Genomic DNA, 25221 nt, shown 5'->3' with positions numbered 1-25221 from the left:
GGTCTGAGCGTAAGGTAAAGGTAGCCAGGTAAGGTGGTACCTACGCAGCACGGCTTCTCACGTGCTAGAGAGTTCCGAGTGGCTTCTTCTTGGCTCAAAATCCCGTTGAAAGGGCTGCGGAGCTGAACAAAGAAACCGATGAGGTCAATGTGCGGAAGCACTTGGCCATGCCTCGTCCGAAGTCGACTTTCCAGAGATCTCGACCAGCACCACTAAAGCTTTTGATCACTGATCCTTCTGGTCCGCGTATCTTTCTTTCCGCTTTCAGAAGACTCAGGGAGTTCCTGCACAAGGACTTCCTTGTACAGCATGGCATACATCCGTTTTGTTCTATTGTGCGTCTTCCGCGAGGAATACCCAAAGTCCGCTAATGAGTCGCCAGGAACTACCTTACCTCAACATGACGGAGGCGCAGAGTCAGATGCACGGCTGCCGAAGAACGCCTGAACACCAACTGCTTTACACGGTGAGGTCAAGCCGTGAGCCGTGAGCCGTGATTGCCGGTTAGCTCCAAGGCACGGCCACCATTGAACAAGTACACACGAGGCTTGAGTGACAGCGGCTGGCCGAAAACCGTTGGCTCTCTGACTTCAACCCGGACGCGCTCGCGGAAGCCACGCCGTTGCTGTGCAGAGCTGTCTGCACAGACTGCGAACGGTCGAATGCGTCCACACTCTCGAGTCACCAGGTCTTACGAGGAACCACTTGCTTGATGCCATTGACGAAGATCGACATGCCGTGCGTCCCCCATCCCTTCTTTGAAGGACTACGATCTCGGCAGACTGTCAAATCTCAACTGACAATACGTCCCTGAAACGAACCCGTCTACCTTAGACCGACCCAAGCTTGATTGTAGCCCCGTCGTCGCCGAAACCTATTTGCCAACCACCGCGTGCCTCGACCGCCCCATTGCTGATCACTCCCCACTGCTTCTCAGACCGCGAATCGATCCAGACAATGACCGAGTCAGCTCTTGGGCCATCCGCTGGCTGTTTGACGTTCAACGTCACGCTTTCACCGTCATATGAGAACTCCTTCACCATGCCGGCGTCAATTTCGACCAAGATGCTGAGCGGACCGATGTACACGCGTCTCTTTACTGCGTCCTTTGGTTGTACTGTGACTGAGCTTGCTTGACGACTGAGGATACCGCCGTAGGCCACGAGACCGACCTCTGAGTCGTCTGCCACATACACGCCACCGCTGAGCGCCATGCCCAGGAACCCGCCACCGTAGTCTCCTGTGATGCCGTCCCACTTCTGGGTGTCTGGCCACGCGTGATATGCCACCGAAGGGAAACCATCCTGGTTGATGTTTGACACGGGCGCAGAGGAGCCTGCGTATCCAACGCGGACGAGGTATGAGTCGCTCGGATCATCGCGGAAGGCAGCGAGAAGAACCTGCGCGTTGAGGCCGGATCCGTAGTGATGGATCTGTCGCTCAATGCGCCGTAGTTTACCACCATAGCTGCGGCCGGGGCTTAGTCAAATGCTCTGCGCTTCGCTCCAAGCAACAGCATCCACTTACATGAAGTCCCAGTATCGACGGGCACATCCATTCCAGCCCCAGTGAGGGACCGTCGGCATGTATCCAAGAACACTGTCGACTGTTTGCGCAGCTGACCCATCGAAGCCGAAATGTCTACATCACACTTGTCAGTACCGAGCAGGACACCAGGCCGATGACAGGCCGATGAAGCGGCACTTACTTCGTCCAGTAGTAGACACCCTCCTGTCCAGTCGAATCCCATGCCATTTCGCTGCCGTAAGGCACGTCCTGCGAGTCCCAGAGCTGAGCACGCTCTCGCATTCTTGCTTCCAGCTGCTCTGCTTTCCTTGTCTCGCCCTCGCGAAAGAGATCTTGTAAGATGAACCCAAACACCGTCTCGCCCATCAAACCCATGTCATTGTACCATATCTCGGAATCCGTCATGCGGTGCGCAGTTCCCCAGGCCTTCTCAAGGTACCATGGCCAGTCATGGTTGACCAAGTCAGGATACGCTCTCGCGACGCGATACAAAACCCAGTATGCGGCTGCTGGGTGAACATAATTGTAGGCTCGGTCGATGAAGTAGGAGTTTTCTCGGTTCCACGACGTCCAGCTTGTCCAGTCAATGTTCGAGCTATAGTTGTAATCAACGCGATCGGGGTCATAGTAGAATATGGACTTTCGTACTGAATAGTCCTCGAGCTGGATCTGGCCCCAGACAACCTTGTTGACGAACTCGTCCAGCTTGGCGACCTCCTCGGCATCTGGCTGCAAGACTTGCTTCATGGCGGCTGCGACGTAGGCTCCGGTACCGCCCTCGTCGCTGAGCCCAGCCACCCAGGCCCGCGAGTCCTGCTCAACGATGGCGCCAGCCTCGTAGTCGTAGGTCATCACAGAAGGCGTGCGGTTGAAGGGGTCTGACTCATCAGTGAACCAGGCTTCGTTGAAGAGAAACCTGCCCATGTCGGCGAGCGCCTCGCTGGTCGGCTTGGTGATGAAGTAATGGATGGTTTGCACCTTGCCATCGGCATACTTAACCGTCAGGCGTACACGACCCCAGGTGGATTCCGCGCTTGACGGCGTCACTGTATACCCACCATTGTTGTTCTCGGCAACACTTAGAGCGCCGGCCGGCTCGGAAGAGAAGGAGCTGATTGCGGATGATGCGTTGATGAACAACTGACCCGGCAAATCTCTTGCGAGGAGATATCCTGGTACGCCCAGTGCAGTGGGCGTACCGGTCTTGCGGACAGCGTCATCGAAGCCTCGGACGCCGTCTGTTGCGACCGTGAAGCGGACGCCGAACTGCAGCGCTTCGCCAGACTCGAGAGCCCGCGACGAAGGGTTGTTCCACGGCCCCTGCTCGGCCGCGGCCCACTCCTTCTCGGCCCACGCCTGGGACAGGACCTGCCATTCGTAAAAGCCCTCGAATGTCTGACTCCCATAGCCTGTGTCCTGAAATGACGGCTCTACCAGATTGCGATATGCCTCGAGTGGTGTGCTCGTGCCCCCCAGCGGTGTGACAACGAGGGCAGCGCGAGAGCCACGGACCGGGTTGACGGGCGTCACGCGGATCTGACCAGCGTCGAGACCAATGTACGGGTCCGATAGGGAGCAAGACTTCTGCATCTCGAGGGGTTCGCGGTGAGTGAAGATGCTGTTGAACTCGGCCGGGAAGCCGAGGCTGCCGAGCTCGAGGGTCGCGTCTCCCGTGTTGACGATTGTAAAGCGCAGTCCAAGATCGCCATCTACCTCGAGCCACTCTCGAGTGATGTTCAGCGGGCTACTTGGAAGTGTCGGCCCCAAACCTGACGCAGCGAGGGCATCCCCAGGGCTGAGCGATTCGACGGGCTGTCGCTTCTTCGCCGAGTCACCGTCTATCCAGGCTGTGCTCCCCTCTTCGCGGTAGCGGTAGGTGATGTCACCCCAATGATACTGGCCATCGCGGTTGCGGCGGTCGAGGTAATCGAAGGGCAGGAAGTCGAAGCTCTCCCCTGCCACACGAAGAGAGGCTAGGACCTGGGCGTCGCGAACAATGCGGGCGCTCAAGTTGGGTCTATCGATCTCGATAAGGCCATTCTCGAGTCCTAGTGTGTCTGGGGGAAAGTTCGTTCCCTGACCGAGGGCTGAGGCGGCAAGCACGCTGACGACGGCTGCTGGCCAACCTGGTGCGAAGAATGGCATGCTGGGCAGCCTGCAGTCTTCCGGGATGCGAGTATGGGTCTTGGTAGATCAAGCTGTCCGCTCATCAGCAAGGACCAGGCCATTCTCCGGCCTGAAGATCACACATATAAATACTCGACCAGGCGTTACACATCTCCTTGAGACCGTCACCCCAAATCGAATTCCGGTGCCTCAGTCGAAACGAGGGGGGCAATAATAGCTCCGTATAGTGATGATCCGATCTCCAGCCATGGCGAGCAAGTGCCGGAACTAGAGGCCAGTATCACCGAGCTGCCCTTTTGGTCGCCTTCATGTAGATCCTCGGCGCATTCCCCAGACATTCCACAGGGCATCTGACGTTTCGGGTGCGGGGTACTCCCGTATTGTCCTCCGGCGACTGATCGTTCGGGACTGAAGCGCCGGGACGTCATTGGGGCGCAAGAATAATGAGATGCAATGTCAGCTCGGCTTCGAGGTGGGTTCTGCAACGTGCGATCAAAAGATATCATGATGCATGATGAAGAGATGGGCCTTGAGCCCGCATCTGTAGATCTGGGGTTTGTGTCCGACATGGGCGGGGAACTGACTGATGGTCCCATGTTCTCGCCTGTACAAGGATTGCGCGAGAGTCTCATGACGAGATTTTTGGCTTAACCTCCAAAGCCTGCTACCGTCTCCTTCTCCTATAAAACCCAGAAATGTCCTCCACCCGTAAAAACCCTTCTATCGCACAATGGCTCAAAGAAGGGGTCTTGTAGTTATGATTCTTAGCAGGGGGTAGACTGTATAAGACAGCTTTCCAATCCAGCCTACAACGATCAACAGTAGGATGGGTGGCCGAGCGGTCTAAGGCGCTAGCTTCAGGTGCTAGTCTACTTCGTAGGCATGGGTTCGAATCCCATCCCATTCAATTGATGTATTCCAGTGGGCCGTCACTGGATTAACCTTTTGGCTTTCCTGGCCAGTTTTGCCATTGGGCAACCAATAGTCGACAGTGACATGGAGGTGAAAGGTACAGGCCGATTCTGGGCTGCTTTGCATCGGATGTCACTTGTCAGCACTTGGAGGACCTAGACAGTATCATCCCGGGTTCTTTGGCCCATGTTCTCGCAGACCATCGTGGGCAGGGTCGGCCTCGCTCCCCCATCAATATGCAAGTGATTCTTCATAGCTACAACTTGAGGCCTGAAGCAGCATCCCAACGCAGCACATCTTTTGTCTACATGTTGGCTCATTCTTCAATCAGTTCCAATAGCGTCGATGCTATCAGTCTTCAAATCTGGACCAGGGCCGGGACCAGAACGCCGAGCCAAAGTATCCAAAACAAAAATGGTACCAACAACCTCAGAGACGTCCCTGATGATGCTGTACATGTCACTCTGCGTGAACTGGGAATCGAACCCAGGGCTCCCCGATGGCAACGGAGAATTTTACCACTAAACCATTCACGCTTTGATGAGAGACGGGCGGCATCTGCAGCGACCATGTCGACCGGTGGGGGAGAGAGAACAATTATTGCGAGCAGTGGGTATCGTGAGATTTTCAACGGGTGTTGTGCTTGTGATCGGGTGGGACACAGAGCGTCGAGAAGCGGGGGGCGGTGCGGCGTGGTGGGGACAGGAGAAGATTACGCTGCCATGTCCTGCCTGGGTGGGCCAACTGGCGACTTCGTCCAGGACGCGAACTCTGCCCGAACCAGGGTGACATGGTAGGCAAATGCAGGCTACGTTCCTTATCTATCCTGCTTGTAACGGGCACTGCAAAGCCATGGCACGGATGCCATGCGTGACCAAGTGCTGGAGTCCTGTTCGAGGCCAATCAGTGGTGGCTGAATCAGGCGCATTGTGCTCGATCGGGAAAGACATGGGAGACCGCCGTCAACGTCAACCTCAGGGGCCTACCTACTTACCTACCGACTTACCATGTATCTACCCAAGGTCCCTCGGCCCCCTTCCGCCACGCGTGTCAGCATCAACGACAAGACCATTTTTCCCGTCGGTACTAGCTTGATATGACCACGCACCCGCTCACCTGATGAGCCACGTTCTCTAGCTAGGGCTCGTTGGTCGGTTGCCGAAGCCGGACGAGACCCACGTCGTCGCCCACCAAGCGGGCCGATCAGTGCTTGCTCCATCTCACGATGACTACATAATCCGGCCAATTTTGGCCTCATCTCAACAAGGAAGAAAGCAACTTGGCGCAGCGGAAGCGCGCCGGGCTCATAACCCGGAGGTCGGACGATCGAAACGTCCAGTTGCTATCCATTTATTTTGCAGGTTTGTCCGCTGCCCGGGACACAGCCAGCCCGCAACTGGAGGATTCCTCTTTTTGACCCTCACGGCGCCGCTCAGAGGCGTGACCACGACTCACGGTGAATTCTTCTCTCCAAGCTCTGGGTGACGCCTCCATGGCGATTGATCCCGTGTGGTGGCTGGTGAGTCTGAGCGAACGCACAAGTCGGATCGTTGCATTGACGCCCATATCAGTCAAATTGTCGCTGGAAACCACGTTGGTTTTGTTGATAGTGGGCACCACATACACAGTCTCGACAGTATGTGCTCGCCGCATGATCTCGCGCGGAGAGCATCATCCACGAATAGCGAATCTGCCACGACGATTTCGGCCAACCTCAGGTAAATGCATTGACCCACAGCCAAAAGCGGCGTCGGAAAGCACAGCATCCGCTCCCCAGCGTGCAGATGGCGGGGAAATTGTGACATTTGCTGAGATTGCCTTTGATCGACCAACAACCGCGGCATCCGATTGTCTGCAATGCAACGTCATGTTGGAGAGCGGGCCCATCATTGGCGCGCAAGACCACGGTGCATTCTCCCTCCCGTCATGGTCGATTAACAAATGAAGAAGGTGCCCATGTCTGTCTATACGCGACAACTACAGTGACGTTTGAATCTCGAGGTGCAGCCGCTCGAGTCAGATGCGTACCTCGAATACGGCTGTAGGAGGGCAGACACTATTTCAGGTGAAGTAGTAGTGAGACCGTGAAGACGACTACATGCTCCTGTTGGATCTACGTAAAGATGGCTTGTCTTTGCCACATGTGGGAAATGCATGCCCCATTACACGGCAGCTGCTTTGGTTAGGTATATCAAGACAACAGTGGGAAGACCACGTCAGACAAACACACCTGTAGACAACCACACAACACAAGGAGCATCTCCCTACTCTTAATCCTTACCTGGCTGACCAATTAGGAACCTACCTGGTCGGACAACGTACGGACGAACTCGCCAGGATGAAGTACTACCGTCTGCTCATCTCCGCCTGTGTGGTCTTGCCCGTCTTCTCGCTCTCCTTGCATCGCCGGCAGACAGAGACTTTCGTCTCCGACGGCAACCCCATCCTCTCCGATGGCTCCATCTACTCGGCCGACCCAGCACCCTTTGTCGTGAACAATACGGTCTACATCCTGAGCGGCCGCGATGAAGCGCTGCCGACGACCAACGCCTTCATCATGAACGAATGGCAGCTCTTCTCGGCCGAGAATCCTGACCCCGCTGGTGGCGAGTGGACTCTGCAACGCGCCGTCGCCCGTCCCGAGGTCCTGTTCGCATGGGCCGACTCGGGAGGCGCCTACGCGAGCCAGATTATACAGGGCGCCGACGGCCGCTTCTACTTCTTCGCGTCCGTCACTCAGCGAGATCCCGGCACGCAGGACGCCTTTGGCATTGGCGTCGCCGTGTCTGACTCTCCGATGGGCCCCTTTACTGATGCGCACCCCGACGGTCCCATCATCTCCCAGGCCGTGCCCGTCCGCAACGACATGCACAATATCGACCCAGTCGTTCTGGTGGATGACGACAATCGCGTCTTTGTCTACTGGGGCTCTTTCAACCAGCTGCGCGGCGTCGAGCTCGGGTCCGACATGACCACCATCATCGGCAGCATCACGGCCGTCACCACCCTCACGGGCTTCTTCGAGGCCCCCTGGTTCATGAAGCGCAAGGAGACCTACTACATGCTTTACGCCGCCAACAACGCGGGCCCAGACTCCCCCTGCACGCCGACCTCGTACCACGCCTGCATCGCCTACGGCACCGCCTCGTCGCCGCTCGGCCCCTGGACCTTCCGCGGCGTCGTCCTCCCCATCGTCTCCAGCACGACGAGCCACCCAGGCGTCTACGCCCTCGCCGACGGCGCGCACTTTCTCGTCTACCACACTGCCGACGCCGAGGGCGGCGGCCACTTTCGCCGCAGCATCGCCCTCGACCCCCTCCTTTTTGACGACGCCACCAACCCACCGTCTATCCGACCCGTCGAACGCTCCGTCCGTCCAGCCCTCTCGGCCCCGCGCCCACCGAGCCGCAACGTGGCGCCGCTGGCCGAGCCGTCGTCCGACCCCCGCACGCCCGTCCAGTACTGGCTTGCGGCTCTGCACGACGAGCGCGTCCCCTCGACGCCGCTGCCGCCGGACTACTGGTCCGCGTGGGCTGGAGAGGCGTCGCCGCGCGAGAGCGTGCTCACCTATACGTGGAACGCGACAGTCGAGCTCAACGGCGTGGCCGTCGCCTTCTTCGCCGACGCGCCGGCGGGGGCTGACTTTGGCGTGGCGCCACCGAGAGAGTGGAGGGTCGAGTATCGTGCCGCTGACGGCGCGTGGAAGGACGTGGCGGCCGAGGGGCCGTACCCAAACGAGGTGACGGATTCACCCGCCGAGGTAGGCTTCGCCACGGTCAAGACAACCATGCTACGGGCAGTGTTTGTTGGGTCAGGCAACGGGCCTTATGCGGCGGTGGGAATCAAAGAGTGGTTCGCGTTTGCACCAACACCTGTATAATGGCGGAAAGATGGCATTATCAGGCTGCTATTGTACGTTTTTGCATATATCCATCTATATCACTAAGCCCTGCACATACGCCCGTTGCTGGCGACAGTCCACGCCTCGCTGCCGACACCATTGAGGGCATAGAAGAAGCCCTCTGGATCGCGTTCCTTCTTGATGCAGAGAAGGTTGTTGTAGTTGGCACCGAAGAACTCCTGCTGCCAGCGAGGCTGACGGAAGTCGGCCTCGTTCTGGCACACACCGCCACCGGGGGTAAGCTTCTCAATAGCGGGGATGAGCGTGTTGGTCATGAGGTTTTGGTTGGCAATCATGTCGGACCTCCGCCTCGGTCTTGTTGTAGGCGTTGATGGGTGCAATCTGGAAGAAGGCGGCCGCAAAGTAGTAGACAACCATGGTATCAGGATCGACCATGGCGGCAAGCTCCTCGTGGAATGCATCGATAGCCTTGTAGAAGGCAGTCGCATCGTTCTCGGCAGCAAAGAAGGCGACGGTGGCGCCACCAAAGACAGCATCAGGGTGCGCCTTGACGGTGGCCGAGGTGACAACGCCCCAGTTGCCGCCACCACCACCGGACAGAGCCCACCCAGTAGAGGTCCGCGTTCACGGTACGGCTGGCCTTGACGACCTTGGCATCCGCGGTGACAAGCTCCCACTCGAGAACGTTATCGGCGCTGAGACCGAAGCCAGTCGACAGGGCCGAATGGCCTCCACCCTGGGTGTATCCTCCGGCAAGACTGACGGTGGGGCACTCGCCGCCCACGACGGCGAGGCCAGCGGCGTTGGCAGCGTCCATAACCTCAAAACCCTGAACGCCGGCAGCGACGGTGACTGCCTTGCCCTGATAGTTCTTGTCGGCCCAGTCGACGACCTTGGCGCCCTTCATGTTGTGAACCCAAACAGAGATCGCGCCAGCACCAGTGGAACGGCCATTGTAGTCGTGACCCGTGTTGCGAACGACGAAACGGATGTTATACTTCTTAGCAAAGATGATGGCGGCCTGGATATCACCAGGCGTGCGAGCGTCAACGGCATAAACAAGTAGTTGCCGAGAGTGCATGGGCGCTCGCGAGGCTGGAAAGGGTCGCAGCTTTGGTTGGCAAAAAAGGGCGCCATGACAGAGGAGGACGAGTCCATGCTGTTGGATGGTTAGGGGCCCCGTCTCTCCGGCTCACCAACAAACGCACCAGGGGAGCCTGACTTACTCGCTTGCTTCGGCTTTTGGCGATATCGAGCAGTGGCATCATATGAAGAGAGGGGGGGAAGAGACCCCCTTTTTTTCTGCCCTCCTCGCAAGCATACTTCTATCGGCGGTCCCACACCTCGACCCCGAGGACATCGCTCCCTCACTACAACTCATTCTGGATCTACGTCTGTTTGCTGTGTTCTTTGTGCCGATCACAGTTCGAGAGGCTATCGCTCCCGCACCAAGGAACTTGGCTTTCGTCATGTCGGCCGAGGGTTGGACATATGGCACCCCTGTGGGCACAGCCAACGATGGCCCTATGATTACCGGGATCGCCATCGCCTTTACGACACTGTCTCTAATTGTTATTTGCCTCCGCATGTATGTGAGAGGATTCCTGATCAAAGCCACCGGAGCGGGTATGTATCTCTGCACAACAAAAGCTAAAGGAGGAGGTGCTTTATGACTGACAACTTTTCAGACGACTGGATTATCTGCTTCACCTGGGTAAGGATGAGAATTGCTCAATTTTTCTTGGTTTCTTAGATCTCGCCTGACTTGATTTGTAGATTGGCTGCGCCGGATTTGCCATTGTCACCATCATTCGTGAGTTCATCCACGCTGAGCAGTCTTGTGCCGCATCCGTTAACGCTCCAGCAGAGACAAAATGGGGTCTTGGTCTATTGCATCTTGATGATTTTCCAGAGGAAAACGTCTACCAATTCGGTCTTCTGCAGTATATGGGCGCTCCGTTGTACGTTCTCCACCATCTCGCCTTTGTGCCGCCTTCGACGCGACCTCCTCTAACAATTGACAGCTACATTACCAGCATCTACGGCTTCAAGCTCAGCCTCCTCTTCTCCTACCTCCGAATCATACCCAAGGGTGTCTATCGCTATGCAACATACATAGTCATTGCCCTCTGCAGCATGTTCCACCTTTCGTTTCTAATTGTTCAGATCAACCTCTGCACCCCTACCCGCCTCCAATGGGACACCTCCGTCGCCGGCACTTGTGTCAAGGCCGTACACTTCTACCTCAGCATGGCCTCCCTGACGATCTTGTTTGACGTCGTAGTGTACGTGTTCCTCCCACCGTCAACTCCATAGTCTTTCCCCCAAACTGACAACAACAATATGTTCCTGCCATTCCCCGTCCTCCTCCGAGCCTAGATTCAGCGCCGCAAGAAGCTCGTCCTTCTGGGCCTCCTGGCTCTGGGTGTCTTCACTACCATCATTCAGATTTTCCGCATCCAGACTGTTGTCCTCTTGGCCAACTACCTCGACTCCGCCCCGCTCATCATGTGGTCCACCATCGAGAACAATCTCGGCGTCATAGTCACCTGCGTCCCGACTCTGGCACCATTAGTCAAGGCTTTCCGCGAGAGGAGCACTGGTGCCTCCGGCGGGCCTTCGCAAAAGTACGCTGCTCAGGGTACCGGCGCGTCGAGCGCTGCGCGCGGCGGGGATTTTGCCATGCGCAGCTGGAGGGGAAGAGGCAGTGGAATCATGCCGCTTGGTAGCGGTGTTGACCACGAGTTTGGAAGGGGACGAGCGACGCCGGCAGCACAGAGTTTATTCTCGACGGAACAGGCATCGTGAAGAAAACGGAGGTCGTTGTAACGCGGGACATGGGCCAAGAGTTTGGCGACGACGGTGCGTCGGTTTCATCATTGAGGAGATGAAGGAACAATTCACTACGTGGTATGCCTAGCGATCATGGACGGTTGTAGATAATCATGTCGACGAATTGAAGATTTTGTACGCCAAATGCTTGAAATCCACGGTGAAAACCCAATGCCCCCCTAGCGACTGGTATAGATGTAAAGTACAACACGCCATGGTCTGGATCTGTTTCTCTCCTCCTCTCTCTCTCACTCTCGCTGTTTATTCCATGTCTTCGTCCTCAGCAGCCCCGGCCTCCTTTCTCGCCTTGGCAGCCGTCACCCACTCGGCCGCCTTGGCCATGACACGCTCCTTACCCTTGGGATCCGTCTTGCCCTCCCACTCAGCCCACCTCTTGAACCACTTCATGGCCCTCTGCGCCTTGAGGCCCTTGACCTTTGTGCCGCGCTCGAACACGTCGCGCACGGCCGTCGCGTCGGCGCCCGGCGCCGCCATCTCGAGATCGACGAGCTGGTTCCACAGGTCGAACCGCTTCGGCCACGTCGCCAGCAGCGTCTCGAACGTCGTGCGACCGCGCTCGGCGTCGCCGTTGGGCGAGCGGAACTCGAGCGAGCCGAACTTGGCCATGAGGGCCGCCGTGTGCTGCTCGCCGAGGGCCTGCGTCGCGCGGGGCAGAAGAGCGCGCGCGCGGTCGGGCTGGTTGAGCGTCGCGTGGAGGAAGTGGGCATAGTTGGTCCAGAGGTTGGGGTTCTTGGAGCCGAACTTGGCGACCGTTGCTTGGAAGAGCTCGTCTGCTTTCTGCAAAGAACGTCAGCATGGCTTGGTTCAACCCACAATGGAAGGGAGGACGGGGTTTGTGGCAGCAGTGCGAAGAGCCGGGGCTGGCTTACCTTGTGCTTTCCAGACTGGATGTAGATGGTTGCCAACCGTTCGTGAATCTCCTGGTCATCGTTGTACTGGCATGCCCGCTGGAACACCTCCTCGACGGTCGTCTTGGTGCCGTAGGCCACCTCCAAGTTGAGGTACGCGATCCACACGTTGAGCTTCTCGGTCTGCTCGCGGATGTTGATCGTCTTGATGGCCCGCTCGGCAATCTCACGCGCCTTGGTCAGCTCGCTGACCTGCATCTGCAGCGCCATGTACGCGATCCACAGAGCAGACGAGTCGGGCTGACCCAGCAGCAGACGCTCGTAGTCGCTGGCCGTCTGGGGTCCGTGGACATCGAGCGCGGCCGTGCGGTCGATCTGGATCTCGTCCTTCTTGGGCTTCTTCGTCTCCTTCTGCTTCGACGCGCTGTTCTTGGCGGGCGCTGAGCGGGTTTCCTTGTCGGAGTCGTCAAACGCGTCGCCAGCCCAGTCGTATTTCCCGTTGCTGAGACCGTTCTGCTCCCTAGACATGTCCACGTCGCCATCCTCGTCCACGTCCTCGTCCGAGTCGGCATTGTCTTGCTCGTCTTCCGAGTCCTCCAGATTGTCGGTGCCCATGAACTTGATCGACGCTCCGCCTTCTGCCAGATCCTCACCCTCGTCGCTGTCAACCTCGTCCTCCTCTTCATTGTCGGAATCAAGAGCAGCGCCCTCGCCCTCGTCCATGTCGACATCGTCGTCGAAGTACGCGGGTTTCAGACCGAAAGAAATGCGCTTCTTGTTGCGATCCAATGTGAGGACCTTGGCCTTGACGACGTCGCCGGCCTTGTAGAGCTTCCTGGCGTCTTCGACAGGGCTGTCCGCCATCTCGCTCCTGTGGCATAGGCCGCTGACGTTGTCAGATCCATCGACGACGATGAAGGCACCAAAGTCCTCCACCTTGCGGATCTTGCCGGTGACAATCTGGTTAGGCTTGATATCCTTGTAGGTCTTCAGGGGCTTGTAGTTGTCATCGACGACGGAGCTCTTCAGGCTCAGCTCAACCTGGCCGGCGCCCTCGTCAACGGACAGAACGCGGCCCTTGACGAGCTGGTCAACCTGGAAGTGCTCCTTCCACTCCTTGAGGAAACGGTCGGAGAGGTTGGAGATCTTGACGAGAGCGGAGACGTTGCCACCGAGCAGCACAAAGACGCCCTTGTCGGCCACGTGCTTGACGAAACCACGGATTGTGCTGCCAGAAACGACCTGCTTGACGCTCGTAATCTCGGGATCGGTGATGGGAGACGATGAGTTCAGGACGCGAGAGGGACGAGTCGAGAGGCGGACGCGCTTGTTGCTCTTGTCTACTTCCACGACGGAGACCTGAATGGCGTCGCCCTTGTCGTACTTGAGAGTGTTAACATCACCAAAGTCGTCGCTCATGTCGACGAGATGAACGTGACCGGCAACGTTCGACCCAAGCTTTACCATGATCTGACGCTCGTTGACCTTGACAACACAGCCGGCAAGGACTTGGTTCGGCTTGATGCTGTCCCAGGTCACGGCTGCAGAAGAGTCAGAGCGAGCTGATAGGTCGAGGACACCGCGCTTCGCATCGACGGCGATGACGCGCACCTTGAGCGCGGTGCCGATGGGGAAGTTGTTGATAACATCATTCATCTTGGACGTGTCGTCAGACACGTCCATGGCGTTGATCCTACCGCGGACGACGGGCGAGATGTTGGTCCAAAGACCGTTGCGGGAGGCGTTGTTGACAAAGGCGACGTGCGTGGAGCCAACTTGGAGATCCTCCAGGGACAGGGGCTTGAGTTCATCGGCCTCGATGTCACTGGCCTTGGCGGTGAACTCGAGGACGGAGTTGTAGGACCTGTGAGAGAAGGCGAGGAAACGGTGGTCTTTTGAGTCGTGAAGGCCGATAGCGCGGACACGAATAGTCTCACCCTTCTTGAACTGAGAAAGCGGCTCTTCGGGATCCTTGATGTTGTCCCAAGAATCGAAAATCTGGGAAATGTCGACTCGGCCCTGGACCTTGTCTGCGGTCTCGACATTCAACTGAGTGTCGTGGATACCGACAATCTTAGCCTCAACAATCTGGCCGAACGTGATGTCCTGCACGGGTCCGTGGGCCTGGGGCCGGGCGGACTCCTTCTCCTTCTTGGGTTTCGCCTCGTTGCTGGGGAGCTCTGCTGTCAAAGGGTCGACGACGAGACGAGTCCTCTCGAGATCGATGGCGCGGATGCGGACAGTGATGCTCTGGTCCTTGCGCAAACCAAAGGCCTCCTTTTCTTGATCCTCGATGGGAAGTCTCGTCTTGAACATGACACCGACGAGGTTACCGCCAAATCGAACAAGGACTGCGCCGGGCCGGATGGAGCTGATGAAACCAGGCACCTCGGCGCCAACCTTGGCGTCGGCGTACGTGCAGATTAGCTTGCCTGTCTTGCCTGCCTCTACGAGGCTAGGCTTGGAGCTCAGGGTGATCGCGCGGCGACGTTCGTTCTTGTCGAGAACCAAGAGGTCGGTGAGGGTCTGGCCCATGTGTATCCTCTTCAGGGCAGACTGGCTCTTGTTGGCGGATTTATCAGTAAGCTGGCCAAGGGGCAGGATGGCCTTGAGGTTGGATCCATCAAGCTCGACGTGAACATCATCGTCGGACTTCTGGATCACCTTGCCCGACACGATTGATCCCACAGACAGGGCCTTGAGCGCAGCCTGCTTGTCGAGGCCGAAAGCGGACGGGTCCTTGCAAGATACCAACAGCTTCTGGTTCTCTGGGTCGACTTCGAGAATGTGAACGTTGACGACCTGGCCGACCTTGAAGTGCTCCTTGGGGTCCTGGATGAACGCCTCGCTCATTTGAGACACAGGCAGCCAGCCCCGGACACCCTTGTAGAACTCGATGCGGGCGCCGTGGGGGGAGATGTCGCTGATGGTGCCAAGAGCTTGTTGTCCGACTTCAACCTCGTCAAAGCTCTTGATGATGGGCGTATCCGAGTTGACGAGGGTCTTTTTCAGTGTCAGGCGCATCTGTCTCTTCCTGGGACGAACGGACAGCACGCGAGCCTTGACGGTCATGCCTTCGCGGAACTTCTTCTCAGGGTGCTGCAGACGAACATCGGCAAAGTGCGTTTCGTGGACATAACCAGTGATGCCTTCAGCAACCTTGACGACCAAACCACTGACGCCCTGCCCACCAACGACCACCTTCTCGATCATGCAGCTGACAATTTCACCGGCAGGCACATCCTCAAGACGGATGAATTGCTGCTCGATGATGGTAGGCTCAAACGTCATCAAGTACATGCCATCAAAGGTACTGTAGCCAATGACCCTACCACGGTGAACAGACCCCTCCTTGAAGGGGCCACTCGACTCATAGAGCGCCTCAACCTTGCCATCCTTGACCTTTGAGATGTGGACGAAGCCAGACAGCCCTGCGACGCCAACGTCGACGTAAAGACCGATCTCAGGCTCAACCTTGCGTACAGTGCACTTGTCGACACGGGCAGCAATGGGCAGCACGTTGAGGGGGGGCTTGGCTTGCCCGCCCTTGCCGGCCTTCTTTGCTTGCAGCTTGACAACATGAGGGAGCAGCGAGATGCCGAGCTTGGGGTTCTTTGCGTTGGGGAATGTGCAGATGACGCGGGCTTTGACGCGCGACCCGATCTTGTACTTCGCATCGAGATCCACAGCGTCGGGACCGGCACCGGAGTGAATGAGGTCGGCAGTAACTGGGAGGTGACCTAGGATCTTGCCGAGGAGGCCACGGCCGGTGGTGCTCGTAACCAGAACGTCCACCACGGTACCCGGCTGGAAAGTGTTGACGGTCGTGGCCTCGGTAGCAATGTTGTCGACCTTTCCCATCTTCTCCGAGTCCAGGCAAAGCTGAGCAATCTTGCCCGAGACACTCTTGACAAGGCAGAGAGACACCGCGCCGGGCTGAAGCCTCAACTCGTCCACTTCAGAGCCGACATCCTTCTTCGGCAGAAAGCCCTTGAGCTTCTTATTGTCGACTCCCAGCTCCATCTCATAACCGTGGTCCTGAACGCTGGTGACAGCCGCCATGACGGTAGCGTTGGCGACTACATCGTTCTTCGACATGCCGGAATTGGCGTCTTCGGGGCGCAGTGACAGCTCAATGTGGTTCTTCTTTCCTGAGCCTTCGCCTTCCTTAGTAGAGATGACGTAGGCACGGACATACTGGCCGACTTCAAAGAGCGAGTTCAGCTCAATGTCGTCGTCATCGTCGCCCTCGTCGGCGCTGTCGTCGTCGTCGTCCGAGGCCTCGGCTGCTTGCTGGATCTTCGCCGTGACGACATCGGAAATGGCGGCAATCGATACATTGCCACTGAGGTTGTTGGGCAATGCGATGGTGAGGTTGTGGTGAGAAATGGCGGAGACTTGACCGAGGACAACAGATCCCTTTGCGAGACGCTGTTCACTGTTAGTCGAGTGCATGAGGGGGTTCATGACAAGGGGGCTGGCTGCCTACCTTGTAGTTCAGGGCCTCGATCTTGGTCCCGTCCTCATCTGACGAGGACTTCTTCTTGGTATCTTCAAAGGCGCCGAGCTTGGACTTCCTCCTCTTTTCTTTTTTGTGCTTGGTTTTCTCCTCGGTATCGAATTCGCCCTCTCTCAAGGCATCGGCTTTCGCCTCGAGTTGAATCTGCTTCTGCTCGAGCGGCGTCAGGACGCTGCCGCCACCACGAGGGAACATGGGCTCTTCGTCCTTGAGGATGCTAGAAATGACCGACTTGGGCGCATCGGCACCGGAGCTGGCCCGCTTCTGGCTATCGGCGCCATCTCTGGTCGAGGTTGACGGCTTGTCGGACTTGGCTGGTCGGGTATCCTTGGAAGACTTTGCTTTCTTGGAGGGAATATCGCCTCCCGGGGCTTCCTTTCGTTTGAGTGAGCCCATTGTGTGGAATGCGGCTCGTGGAGTTGTAATGCAACAAGTCGTGAGGTAAAGGTACCACTCCGACTCGAGTGCTGCACTGAATCCAATCCACCAGCTCCCGTCGCTGGGCTCGTCGATTTTTTTTTTCTTCCTTCAATGCGGGATGCGACCGATAAGATAAGGCAGCTGGGGGCGATAAGATTGTCCCTGCAGGACAACTCACCGCCCGCCCACCAGCGGCCCACCGACTGCTGCTGGCGCTGTTGGTGGCACTCCAGTTGGCGCTGACGCTGGCGTTGTCGCCGCCTGCTAGCCTGTGACGGCAGCACGGGCCTACAGAGGGGCTGGTCCCCCCCCCCCCAGTCCCAGCCATCAAGGCAGCCAGCCAGCCAGTGTCAAGTGTTTACCGCTAATAGCCCTTGACCACATGCCAGATCATCGATGATGTAGCGGCCTGAGAAGTATCCAGGCTCTCGAGGTTTACTCCTGCAAATACCTACGATCTCTGTCACAACCTCAACATGGCGCCTCGAAAGCGCGTGCGACCAAATTCTTCCACCGCGAGCTCTACGAGCCTTCCTGCACCAAACCCCGCGACGCCTGCTACTACGTCACCGGCGCCTCCCATGCTGGACACCACGACATCCTCGGTAGGACAACGCGATATGCCGACCTCCAGTGGCGTCAAACACAACACAACCCCCAAGACACCATCTAACGGACCGAAGGAGGTGCGCAAAAGCCGAAGCTGGTATGGATCTTGGCCGCGTGCACCCAAATCGTCCGCACTGGTGCCCCAGATTGCCCGGGAGACGATCCTTGGTGGCACTAATCGGCCACCGAGCACATCTGACTTGAGACGCTTCGATTCCAAGAAGAGTACCGACGCGTCGAGCCTTGAAGGGGCAACGGCTTCAGCAGCGACTCTGCCCAACATTTTGGAAAGCACTTCGGCGAATGGAGACTCGGAACGGATGGACACTGAGATGACGAATGGCCCAGCAGACCAGGAAACAATGGATGGGAAGGACGTGCCTGCGGAGGACCAGGCAAAAGAGGAGAACACGATATCTCAGGATGTTGAAATGAAATCATCGCCCGAAAGACCCTTAACGGCGACAGGATGGTTCGGATGGTTGGGCAGGACGCAGCTGTCCGACTCGAACTCACTGCCGCCAGCTGCACATGATACAATAACGAATGAGCCGCCCAAAGAGCCTGAAACAGCATCAGCGCCGATTGCAGATCCAAGGTCGGAGAGACCATCGACACCGAACCCAGAGCCACAAACTGATCCGGAGCGTCAGGCGCCTCCCACCGCCTCCACTTGGTTTGGTTTCTGGTCTGCCGCGACACCCCAGGCGGCTGCCGAAGGCCAACCCCAGACTCCTCAAACTCCGGTTCCTGGACCTAGAGTTGACCCAGAATCACAACCTCAAGACGTGTCGATGACCGACGCGCCGGAACCTACGGCTGTTCAGTCGCCACCGCCACCGGCTGGCTCGACGTGGGCATTCTGGTCAAGAGATGTAAAGCCCAAGGCTGACGGCAAGACGCCGCAGCCAGAAACCGGAGAGATGGCTGTCATCGGACAAGGATCAGAGGCTCATCCTGAGCCGGCACAGGGTATCGTCACATCACAAACGACTGATTCAACGAAGGATTTCAAAACCAAGCTCAAGGCTGCGACGATAGGCACGGCGGCCGGGAAAAAGAATAAGAGACTCCGACCTCAGTCCATGGATATGGATGACGCATCTATGCGAACAGGCACGGCGACACCACAGCCTGTAGCATCGTCCAAATCATCCATCGCAGAATCTGTGCAAGAAAGCCCAGGCAAGCCTGCAGCGACCAAGCCGGCGTCTATTTCCGAGTTGCCCGCCAAGTCGCTGCCGCCTAATCTGCTGCTCCCGTCTTTTGGCAGCACATATCACATGAAGGAAAATCCATCCATCTTGAAGCAGATCACACAGCTTCTCCTTCGTACACAACAACCTGCTACGAACCATGTCTTCCGAGTGAAAGAAACGCCAAAGGTGAAGAAGGCCATTGCCATCGGTGTCCACGGCCTGTTTCCTGCTACATACCTTCGGCCCATGGTCGGACAGCCGACGGGTACGTCTCTGCGTCTCGCAAGCCACTGCGCCGAGGGTATCAGGAGGTGGGCCGATGCTCACGGATGTGGAGATTGCGAAATCGAGAAGGTTGCTCTCGAGGGAGAGGGCAAAATTGCAGATCGCGTGGACAACCTGTGGAAGCTACTTCTTAACTGGATTGAGCCCTTGCGAAGCGCAGACCTGATCATTCTCGCTTGCCACTCGCAAGGTGTGCCTGTGGCGATCATGCTGGTGGCCAAGCTCATTGATTTAGGCATCATAACAAACGCAAGAATCGGAGTCTGCGCCATGGGTGAGTATCCTTTCCAAACATGTTGGTGCATTGACTAATCTGGCTTCAGCTGGCGTATCGCTCGGTCCGTTTCTTGACTACAGATCCAGTATGGGCATGCTTATGGGCACGGCCGCCGAGTTGTGGGACTTTTCCAACTCAGAGAGTGAGGTGTCTAGACGATACGAAACTGCCCTCAAGGAAGTTCTGGATTACGGTGCAAGAATCACCTACATTGGAAGTATCGACGACCAGCTGGTGCCCATGGAGTCGGCCATATACTCTCCCGCGTCCCACCCCTACATCTACCGCGCTGTCTTCATTGACGGTCGCATTCACGCCCCTGACTTGTGAGTCCCGTTTTCCCATTCGAATTTGCTCACACTAAAAACTACAGTATCGCCCACTTAGTGGGCTTTGCACTGAAGCTCCGCAATCTCGGTGTCTCCGACCACGGCCTCATCCGTGAGCTCTCCACGCCGCTCGCCGGCTCCCTCTACTCAGGCGAGGGGCACTCACGACTCTACTACGATGAGCAAGTCTACGACCTCGCCGTCTCTCACGCGCTAGAGACGACCAACGTCCCCCCACACGTGACGAATCGCCACTGCCAGATACGGCACCCTCACCGGCCAGACTCTGCTGGTACCAATAAAACGACGGGTGGGCCTGGCCCTCTCACGAACCCTAACCCTTACCACCTACCGTGGATCATGCGTGGCCTCCTTGAAGAGGACTTTGTCAAAACGGAGCTCTCGGCGGAGACGGAGGAGCTCCTCCGCCAGTTTGACGACTGGAAGCCCACAACCAAGGCGCTGAAGGACGTCAAGTACCGGCTGGAAGCCGTGCGATCGAAGCTCTGAGCATGTGCTGTCCTGCCCGCCAGGACGACAGTGACTCTTTTGCGGAGTTTGAAATAGTGACTAGATTTGATGAGCACACGCTGCATACTTATACCCCTAAGACGACATACAAGCTTCTTCTGACGCCTTTAGTCGTATGTATACCTCCCCAAAGACAGGATGACACATTGGCGCATGACGGTTGGTTGGCTTTACACAGACTTGTTGAGAGATTTTTCGTCTAGATACCTATGCAGCGTAGCAAACAGTACTTGATGTACAGCCCTCATGTCCACTCCCCCTCGCCGTGAAGCCGTCAACCCCACGTCAACCCAATCCTGTTTGTTGCGCGTTCATGCTGCACCCCGCCAAATATCGTTACAGAAAAACAGTTGTTAGTTATACACCACGGCACGTCCCTTTTTTCTAGAAGGGGAAAGAGCCACGTCGTCAACGGCAGGATGCAGGGCGGCGCCGCTTCACCTGCGGCCCAGCTGCCACCCGTAGACGGTGTTCTGAATCGACTCCCAGGTCAGCGAGTGCGTACTGACGCCGTGCGCCTGGGCCTCCTGCAGCACGACGGTGGGGGCGCCGCTGCCGCGGCCGGGGTTCTCGACCATGCCGCCGACGACGAGCTTGGCGACGCGCCGCAGGTCGTCGACGGTCAGGGCCTCAATCTTGCGGCACATGTCGCCGACGGGGACCTTGCGGCCGTGGACCTGGACCTGCCTGCCGAGGTCCTCGAGCTCGACCATGCGGCTCTCGAAGTTCATGAGCAGGCTGCTGCGCAGCTGGTTCTTGGCCCGCTGGACCTCGACGGGCCGCAGCGCCGACGAGGCGTGGGCCGGCTCGAGCGTCAGGGCGCGCAGCTCGCGGCACATGACGTCGAGCATGGCGCCCGCGCGGCCCGGCAGGCACGCGGCGGAGATGCCAAAGAGGCCCGAGTCGGTGTACGAGTGGTTGAAGGCGACGCACGACTCGACCCAGCCGTGCTGGTTGAGCACGTTGGTGTAGAGCCGCGAGTACATGCCCTTGCCCGGACCGCCGGCCGAGAAGGAGCCGCCGCCGCCGAGGAGGGTCTGCAGCGTGGCGAGGGCGTAAATGTCATCCGACGAGATGGGGAGACCCTCGAAGGCGAGGTGGATGTGCGTAAAGTTTGGCGCCGCGGGGTTCAGCGAAGGCGGCTGCGGCGGCAGCGCCATGAAGCCGCCAGTGTAGTGAGAGGGGCGGAAGATGTCGGTGGAGGATGCGTCGGCGGCGACGGCGGCCTGGGACGGAGCAGATGTGGAGAGGTTCTTGAAAAAGGGCACCTTCGACAGCAGGCTCGAGGGCTTCTGCGCCGGGGAAGACGAGGTGGAGGAGGGGGCGGACCAGGACGAGTCGGTGCTCGCCTCGGACGTTTCGGAACCGGAGCGGGTGAAGGCCGCTGCTGGCTTATCGCTGGAGACCATGTCCCCAAAGTACTGTGTCGCCAGCTGGACGGCCTCGCTGTGCTCAACACCGGCAAAGGCGACCACCATGCGTTCTGGGCGGTAGAAGGCGTCACGGTAGGCGCGGATCGTTGACCCGTTGATGTAGGGCAGCTGCTCCTCAGGGCACAGGAGAGGGTTGCCGAGGGTATTGTCCTTGAATGCAGCCGTGTGGACGAGCTCGGGAAGAATGAGATCCGGCTTGCTCCAGATCTCCTTGATCTCGTAGGCGGCTGTGCCGAGCTGTTCTTGCACCTCCTCTTCGGTCAACAGGGGGTCACGGATCGTCTCGGCCAGCAAGGCGATGGTGGTCGGGACAGCGGCGTTGAACGTGGCGGCCTGATACATCATGGCCTCTCGCGAGCTTGCGCACTGGATGTTGCCACCTAGAGCCTCCACCTGCTCGATCATTTCGTCGGCGGAGCGTTTTGATGTGCTCTTGAAGGCGAGACGGTCCATAATGTGGCTCACCCCCCTCAAGCTGCTGCTCTCGTATCTGGAGCCCGCATCGACGTAGACGCCAACGCCGGAGAAAGAGCCCGGTAGAGCCTCCGAGGCGATGCGGAGGCCATTGGGGAGTGTGGTAATGTTGTCGAGATCGGTAGGCTCGCGCGGGATGGGATCGATGACAGTCGCATGGGTGCGGGCGGACCGAGCAAGGGACGGCAGGGCGAATGCGGGTTTAGTGACGAGTGCCCGCGTGCGCTGAGGCAGCCGCGGTGCTATTGATCGGAGCATGTTGGCGCCGAGTGGTGATGTGGTGTGAGGGAGGAGCGCGATGGCCTTGATGAACGAATGAGTCGGATCCGAAAAATGACTGCACGATCTTGACGAGCTTGTCGTTCTCTGCCTGGCATCCTAGCACGGGGCACTGCCTTATCGGCTTATCGCGGCGTCCGGACTTGTGGAGACGCAGTAGTACTGGTACATCCGAGGCAGACGTCACCCTGCACTCGGTGCAGCACCCACGAATCACACAAGAAAGACAGCAGAATGCAGAGTACGACCTTTAGATTGGAAATGCTCTCAGTTTCGATACAATTAATTTCTTTCAAGCACCACAAAAAAAAAATGATGAGGCAGAAAGTGCCTTGAATCGTTCTAGCAGGCCTCGATGGACCAACACCGTACTCCTGATGCCTTCTCTGCCCGCCCAGTCCCCGCTATGATGCTAGTGAGCTTAACCGGCCGACCGCCGGGCCTTCCAAGAGAATCGATAGTGATGATTACGCTCCGATAGCCATGCTAATATGTTGTGTCCTCCGAATTAGAGTGTATATGACTGTGTCCCAAGGCTTCCATTCAGATCCTCCTCTAGCGCTTCCGCTTAGGATCTGTCCTGCCGCGCCTGTTCGTCTTCTGGAGTTTGCGACGAGCAGGGCGACTTCCCGATACGTCGGGCTCGCCGGCGTTGGCCAAAGTCGACGGACGCTATCTGTCGACATCCATCTCCGTGGCAGCATCTAGTGAGCGCATACCGCCTGCCTCCTCAGACATTGACGCGTTTCGGCTGCCGGCGGCGCTGCCGTCAAACACCCATGGCCCCGCGTCATTTCTTGGCGTGATGGGGCCTTCGTGGCCATTCAGGTGGGGCTGTCCCGGCGGCGACGGCGTCCTATCGCGTGACAAACCATTTGTGAGATGCAGAGGCCCTGATGGCGATCGTATTGTCATGGGCTGCGATACAGAGCTCGGAATCAGCGTGCTTCGGTCGGCAGCTGTGTTGCGGGTCGCGCGTTCCTCCTGACGTCCAGTCACGTCCACAGGCTCGTCGCCGTCGCTGCTGGCCCGGCCTGCAGGTCTCGCCTCCTGCACATCTTGCGAGGGATCCGAAGCGGGCATCTTGGCGTCAGCACCAGACCCGTCGTCTTCTTTCTTCTCCGACTCCTCGGCCTCGACGTCCCAGTCTTCGTCTGGATCCTCGATGTCGGCTTCCAAATCCGCGGCCATACGGCAGTTTGGACAGACAAATGTGGGATACTGTGGAGTGTTGAGCAGAGCGCGGATGCACTTGTAGTGCCATGTGTGCGAACACGGCGCGACGAAGAGGCTCTGGCAGGGCTATATCGTTTGTCAGTCACGGAAGCACGGGTGGAGGCGGATATCCACCAAACATACGGCAATGGAGTTGAGGCAAATCGAGCAGTCTTGCGTCGAGTTTGTCGAGTTGGCAGAGGACGTCAAGTTGCGCAGACGCTTGTGATTTTGGACACTGCGTCATTGTCAGTTTCGGACGCCTTCTCGCGCCGGGGTTCGGCAAACATACTTGAATGCATTGGGCTTGTTCTGCCAGCCTCGGTTCAACTCCAACCGCATCTTGACGCAGCGAAAGATCATTTCTTCGCCGCCCTTGAAATCGATACCGAGCTGCACAATGTCGCCGTCGTTGATAGGGAACGGCTTTGACTCTGTGCCGGGGGGACTCAGGCGGATGTGGTTGAGAAAGGTACCAGATGAAGACTTGACATCTTTGATGTACCACTTACCCTGGTCGTACCAAAATTCACAATGACGTCGACTGACAACCTTGCTCTTGAAACCCACGGGTGCGGCTGACGGGACGTTGTGGGGGACGGCCGGCTGGTTCTCTCGCTCCGAGTATCGCCCAACGCGAATGGTCTCGCCTCCAGAAGGCAGTGTTCGGGCCACGGGCGAGAACGACAAGCTGGGCCGCGTGGCGCGGGGGTCGAAGTAAGCAGAGAACCGGATGGACGGCAAGGCATCGTGGGTCGAGGTGCTGGCAGCGACGTTGGCAACAGCAGCCGCCATGGCGGCGACGTCGCCCGTAGTCGAAGACCTCAGCCTCGTCGTCCTGGGCTCCGGCATCGGCTCCTCCATGTCTACCTCGTTGCCGTTGGCGCTTGGGGATGCTTGGGCGTCTGAGGAAGACTCTGCAGCTGCCTGCTCGGGGATCGTTGCTGGAGGCGGGGTCGGTGGCTTGGTTCTGGGAGCAGTTATAGGTTCCTGGTGCGAGGCAACGAGGGATAAAGGGTTGGATGTTGCATCGATGGCCGAAGGTGTGGATGGAGCGGACGAATAGCTGACAGAGCGCGTGAGAGTGTTTCGACGAGCCTGGATGGCGGGCTGCTGACTGGGCGGGGTGGAAGAGAGGGAGGCAGGTTGGCTGTTGGCGGCACTGTGTTCTCTAGAGAGAATATGGTTGTGGGTGTAATTGCGCAAATAGCTGAGGCCCCGGAGACGACTCGTGCGGCTTGTAGACGAGGGGTTGCTGGTCGACGCGGACGAGCCTGGGCCCATGGAAGGCGGTGGTGAGGCGACTGGTTGGGTAAACATTGGGAACCTGGAAGAAAGTGTCTGATTTTCTTGGGGGGGGGGAAGGAAGTTGGCAGTCCCAGCGGACGGGCAGAACAAGGAAGGGGGACGGGCGGGGCTGCTTGAGGTGCTCCAGTAGTCTTGAAGGCCCCGGGATCTCCCAGAGAGTGCGTGGTGCCGGGTTTGGAGAGGTCGAGTTTCCAGACAAGTGAAGGACCTCGGA

General features: G+C 58.0%; 8 protein-coding genes and 3 non-coding genes across 11 annotated transcripts; 5 read left to right on the top strand and 6 right to left on the bottom strand.

Moving 5' to 3' along the window:
• Positions 1–830: 830 nt before the first annotated feature.
• Positions 831–3672, bottom strand: VDAG_10404 (uncharacterized protein; the record flags this gene model as incomplete). The annotated part of the gene is made up of 3 exons (XM_009659731.1): positions 831–1467; positions 1528–1641; positions 1709–3672. 3 exons carry the CDS (start codon positions 3670–3672, stop codon positions 831–833), a joined length of 2715 nt encoding a protein of 904 aa, XP_009658026.1.
• Positions 3673–4478: 806 nt separating this feature from the next.
• VDAG_20273 lies at positions 4479–4561 on the top strand. The gene has a single exon. It is a non-coding gene; the product is annotated as a tRNA-Leu (tRNA).
• A 470-nt stretch (positions 4562–5031) lies between these two features.
• Positions 5032–5102, bottom strand: VDAG_20272. The gene has a single exon. It is a non-coding gene; the product is annotated as a tRNA-Gly (tRNA).
• Positions 5103–5839: 737 nt separating this feature from the next.
• On the top strand, positions 5840–5911 carry VDAG_20271. The gene has a single exon. It is a non-coding gene; the product is annotated as a tRNA-Met (tRNA).
• A 993-nt stretch (positions 5912–6904) lies between these two features.
• Positions 6905–8446, top strand: VDAG_10403 (glycosyl hydrolase family 43 protein; the record flags this gene model as incomplete). Its single annotated transcript, XM_009659730.1, has 1 exon — positions 6905–8446. The coding sequence occupies one exon, from the start codon at positions 6905–6907 to the stop codon at positions 8444–8446; it is 1542 nt and encodes a 513-aa protein (XP_009658025.1).
• A 62-nt stretch (positions 8447–8508) lies between these two features.
• Positions 8509–9509, bottom strand: VDAG_10402 (isoamyl alcohol oxidase; the record flags this gene model as incomplete). The annotated part of the gene is made up of 3 exons (XM_009659729.1): positions 8509–8712; positions 8771–8974; positions 9036–9509. 3 exons carry the CDS (start codon positions 9507–9509, stop codon positions 8509–8511), a joined length of 882 nt encoding a protein of 293 aa, XP_009658024.1.
• Positions 9510–9897: 388 nt separating this feature from the next.
• Positions 9898–11236, top strand: VDAG_10401 (uncharacterized protein; the record flags this gene model as incomplete). The annotated part of the gene is made up of 5 exons (XM_009659728.1): positions 9898–10054; positions 10117–10142; positions 10205–10389; positions 10453–10708; positions 10808–11236. 5 exons carry the CDS (start codon positions 9898–9900, stop codon positions 11234–11236), a joined length of 1053 nt encoding a protein of 350 aa, XP_009658023.1.
• Positions 11237–11521: 285 nt separating this feature from the next.
• Positions 11522–17044, bottom strand: VDAG_10400 (rRNA biogenesis protein RRP5; the record flags this gene model as incomplete). The annotated part of the gene is made up of 3 exons (XM_009659727.1): positions 11522–12058; positions 12151–16560; positions 16619–17044. The coding sequence occupies 3 exons, from the start codon at positions 17042–17044 to the stop codon at positions 11522–11524; spliced, it is 5373 nt and encodes a 1790-aa protein (XP_009658022.1).
• A 500-nt stretch (positions 17045–17544) lies between these two features.
• VDAG_10399 (uncharacterized protein) lies at positions 17545–20277 on the top strand (the record flags this gene model as incomplete). The annotated part of the gene is made up of 3 exons (XM_009659726.1): positions 17545–19435; positions 19485–19764; positions 19812–20277. The coding sequence occupies 3 exons, from the start codon at positions 17545–17547 to the stop codon at positions 20275–20277; spliced, it is 2637 nt and encodes an 878-aa protein (XP_009658021.1).
• Positions 20278–20735: 458 nt separating this feature from the next.
• On the bottom strand, positions 20736–22463 carry VDAG_10398 (mitochondrial-processing peptidase subunit alpha; the record flags this gene model as incomplete). Its single annotated transcript, XM_009659725.1, has 1 exon — positions 20736–22463. One exon carries the CDS (start codon positions 22461–22463, stop codon positions 20736–20738), a length of 1728 nt encoding a protein of 575 aa, XP_009658020.1.
• Positions 22464–23156: 693 nt separating this feature from the next.
• On the bottom strand, positions 23157–25019 carry VDAG_10397 (RING finger protein; the record flags this gene model as incomplete). The annotated part of the gene is made up of 3 exons (XM_009659724.1): positions 23157–23786; positions 23844–23937; positions 23992–25019. 3 exons carry the CDS (start codon positions 25017–25019, stop codon positions 23157–23159), a joined length of 1752 nt encoding a protein of 583 aa, XP_009658019.1.
• Between the last annotated feature and the right edge of the window lie 202 nt (positions 25020–25221).

This window comes from Verticillium dahliae, genomic scaffold, assembly GCF_000150675.1.
Source record: "Verticillium dahliae VdLs.17 supercont1.38 genomic scaffold, whole genome shotgun sequence".
Lineage (NCBI taxonomy): Eukaryota > Fungi > Ascomycota > Sordariomycetes > Glomerellales > Plectosphaerellaceae > Verticillium > Verticillium dahliae.
The sequence above is the reverse complement of the archived record's forward strand: the minus strand, read 5'-3'. Positions and strand labels throughout refer to the sequence as shown.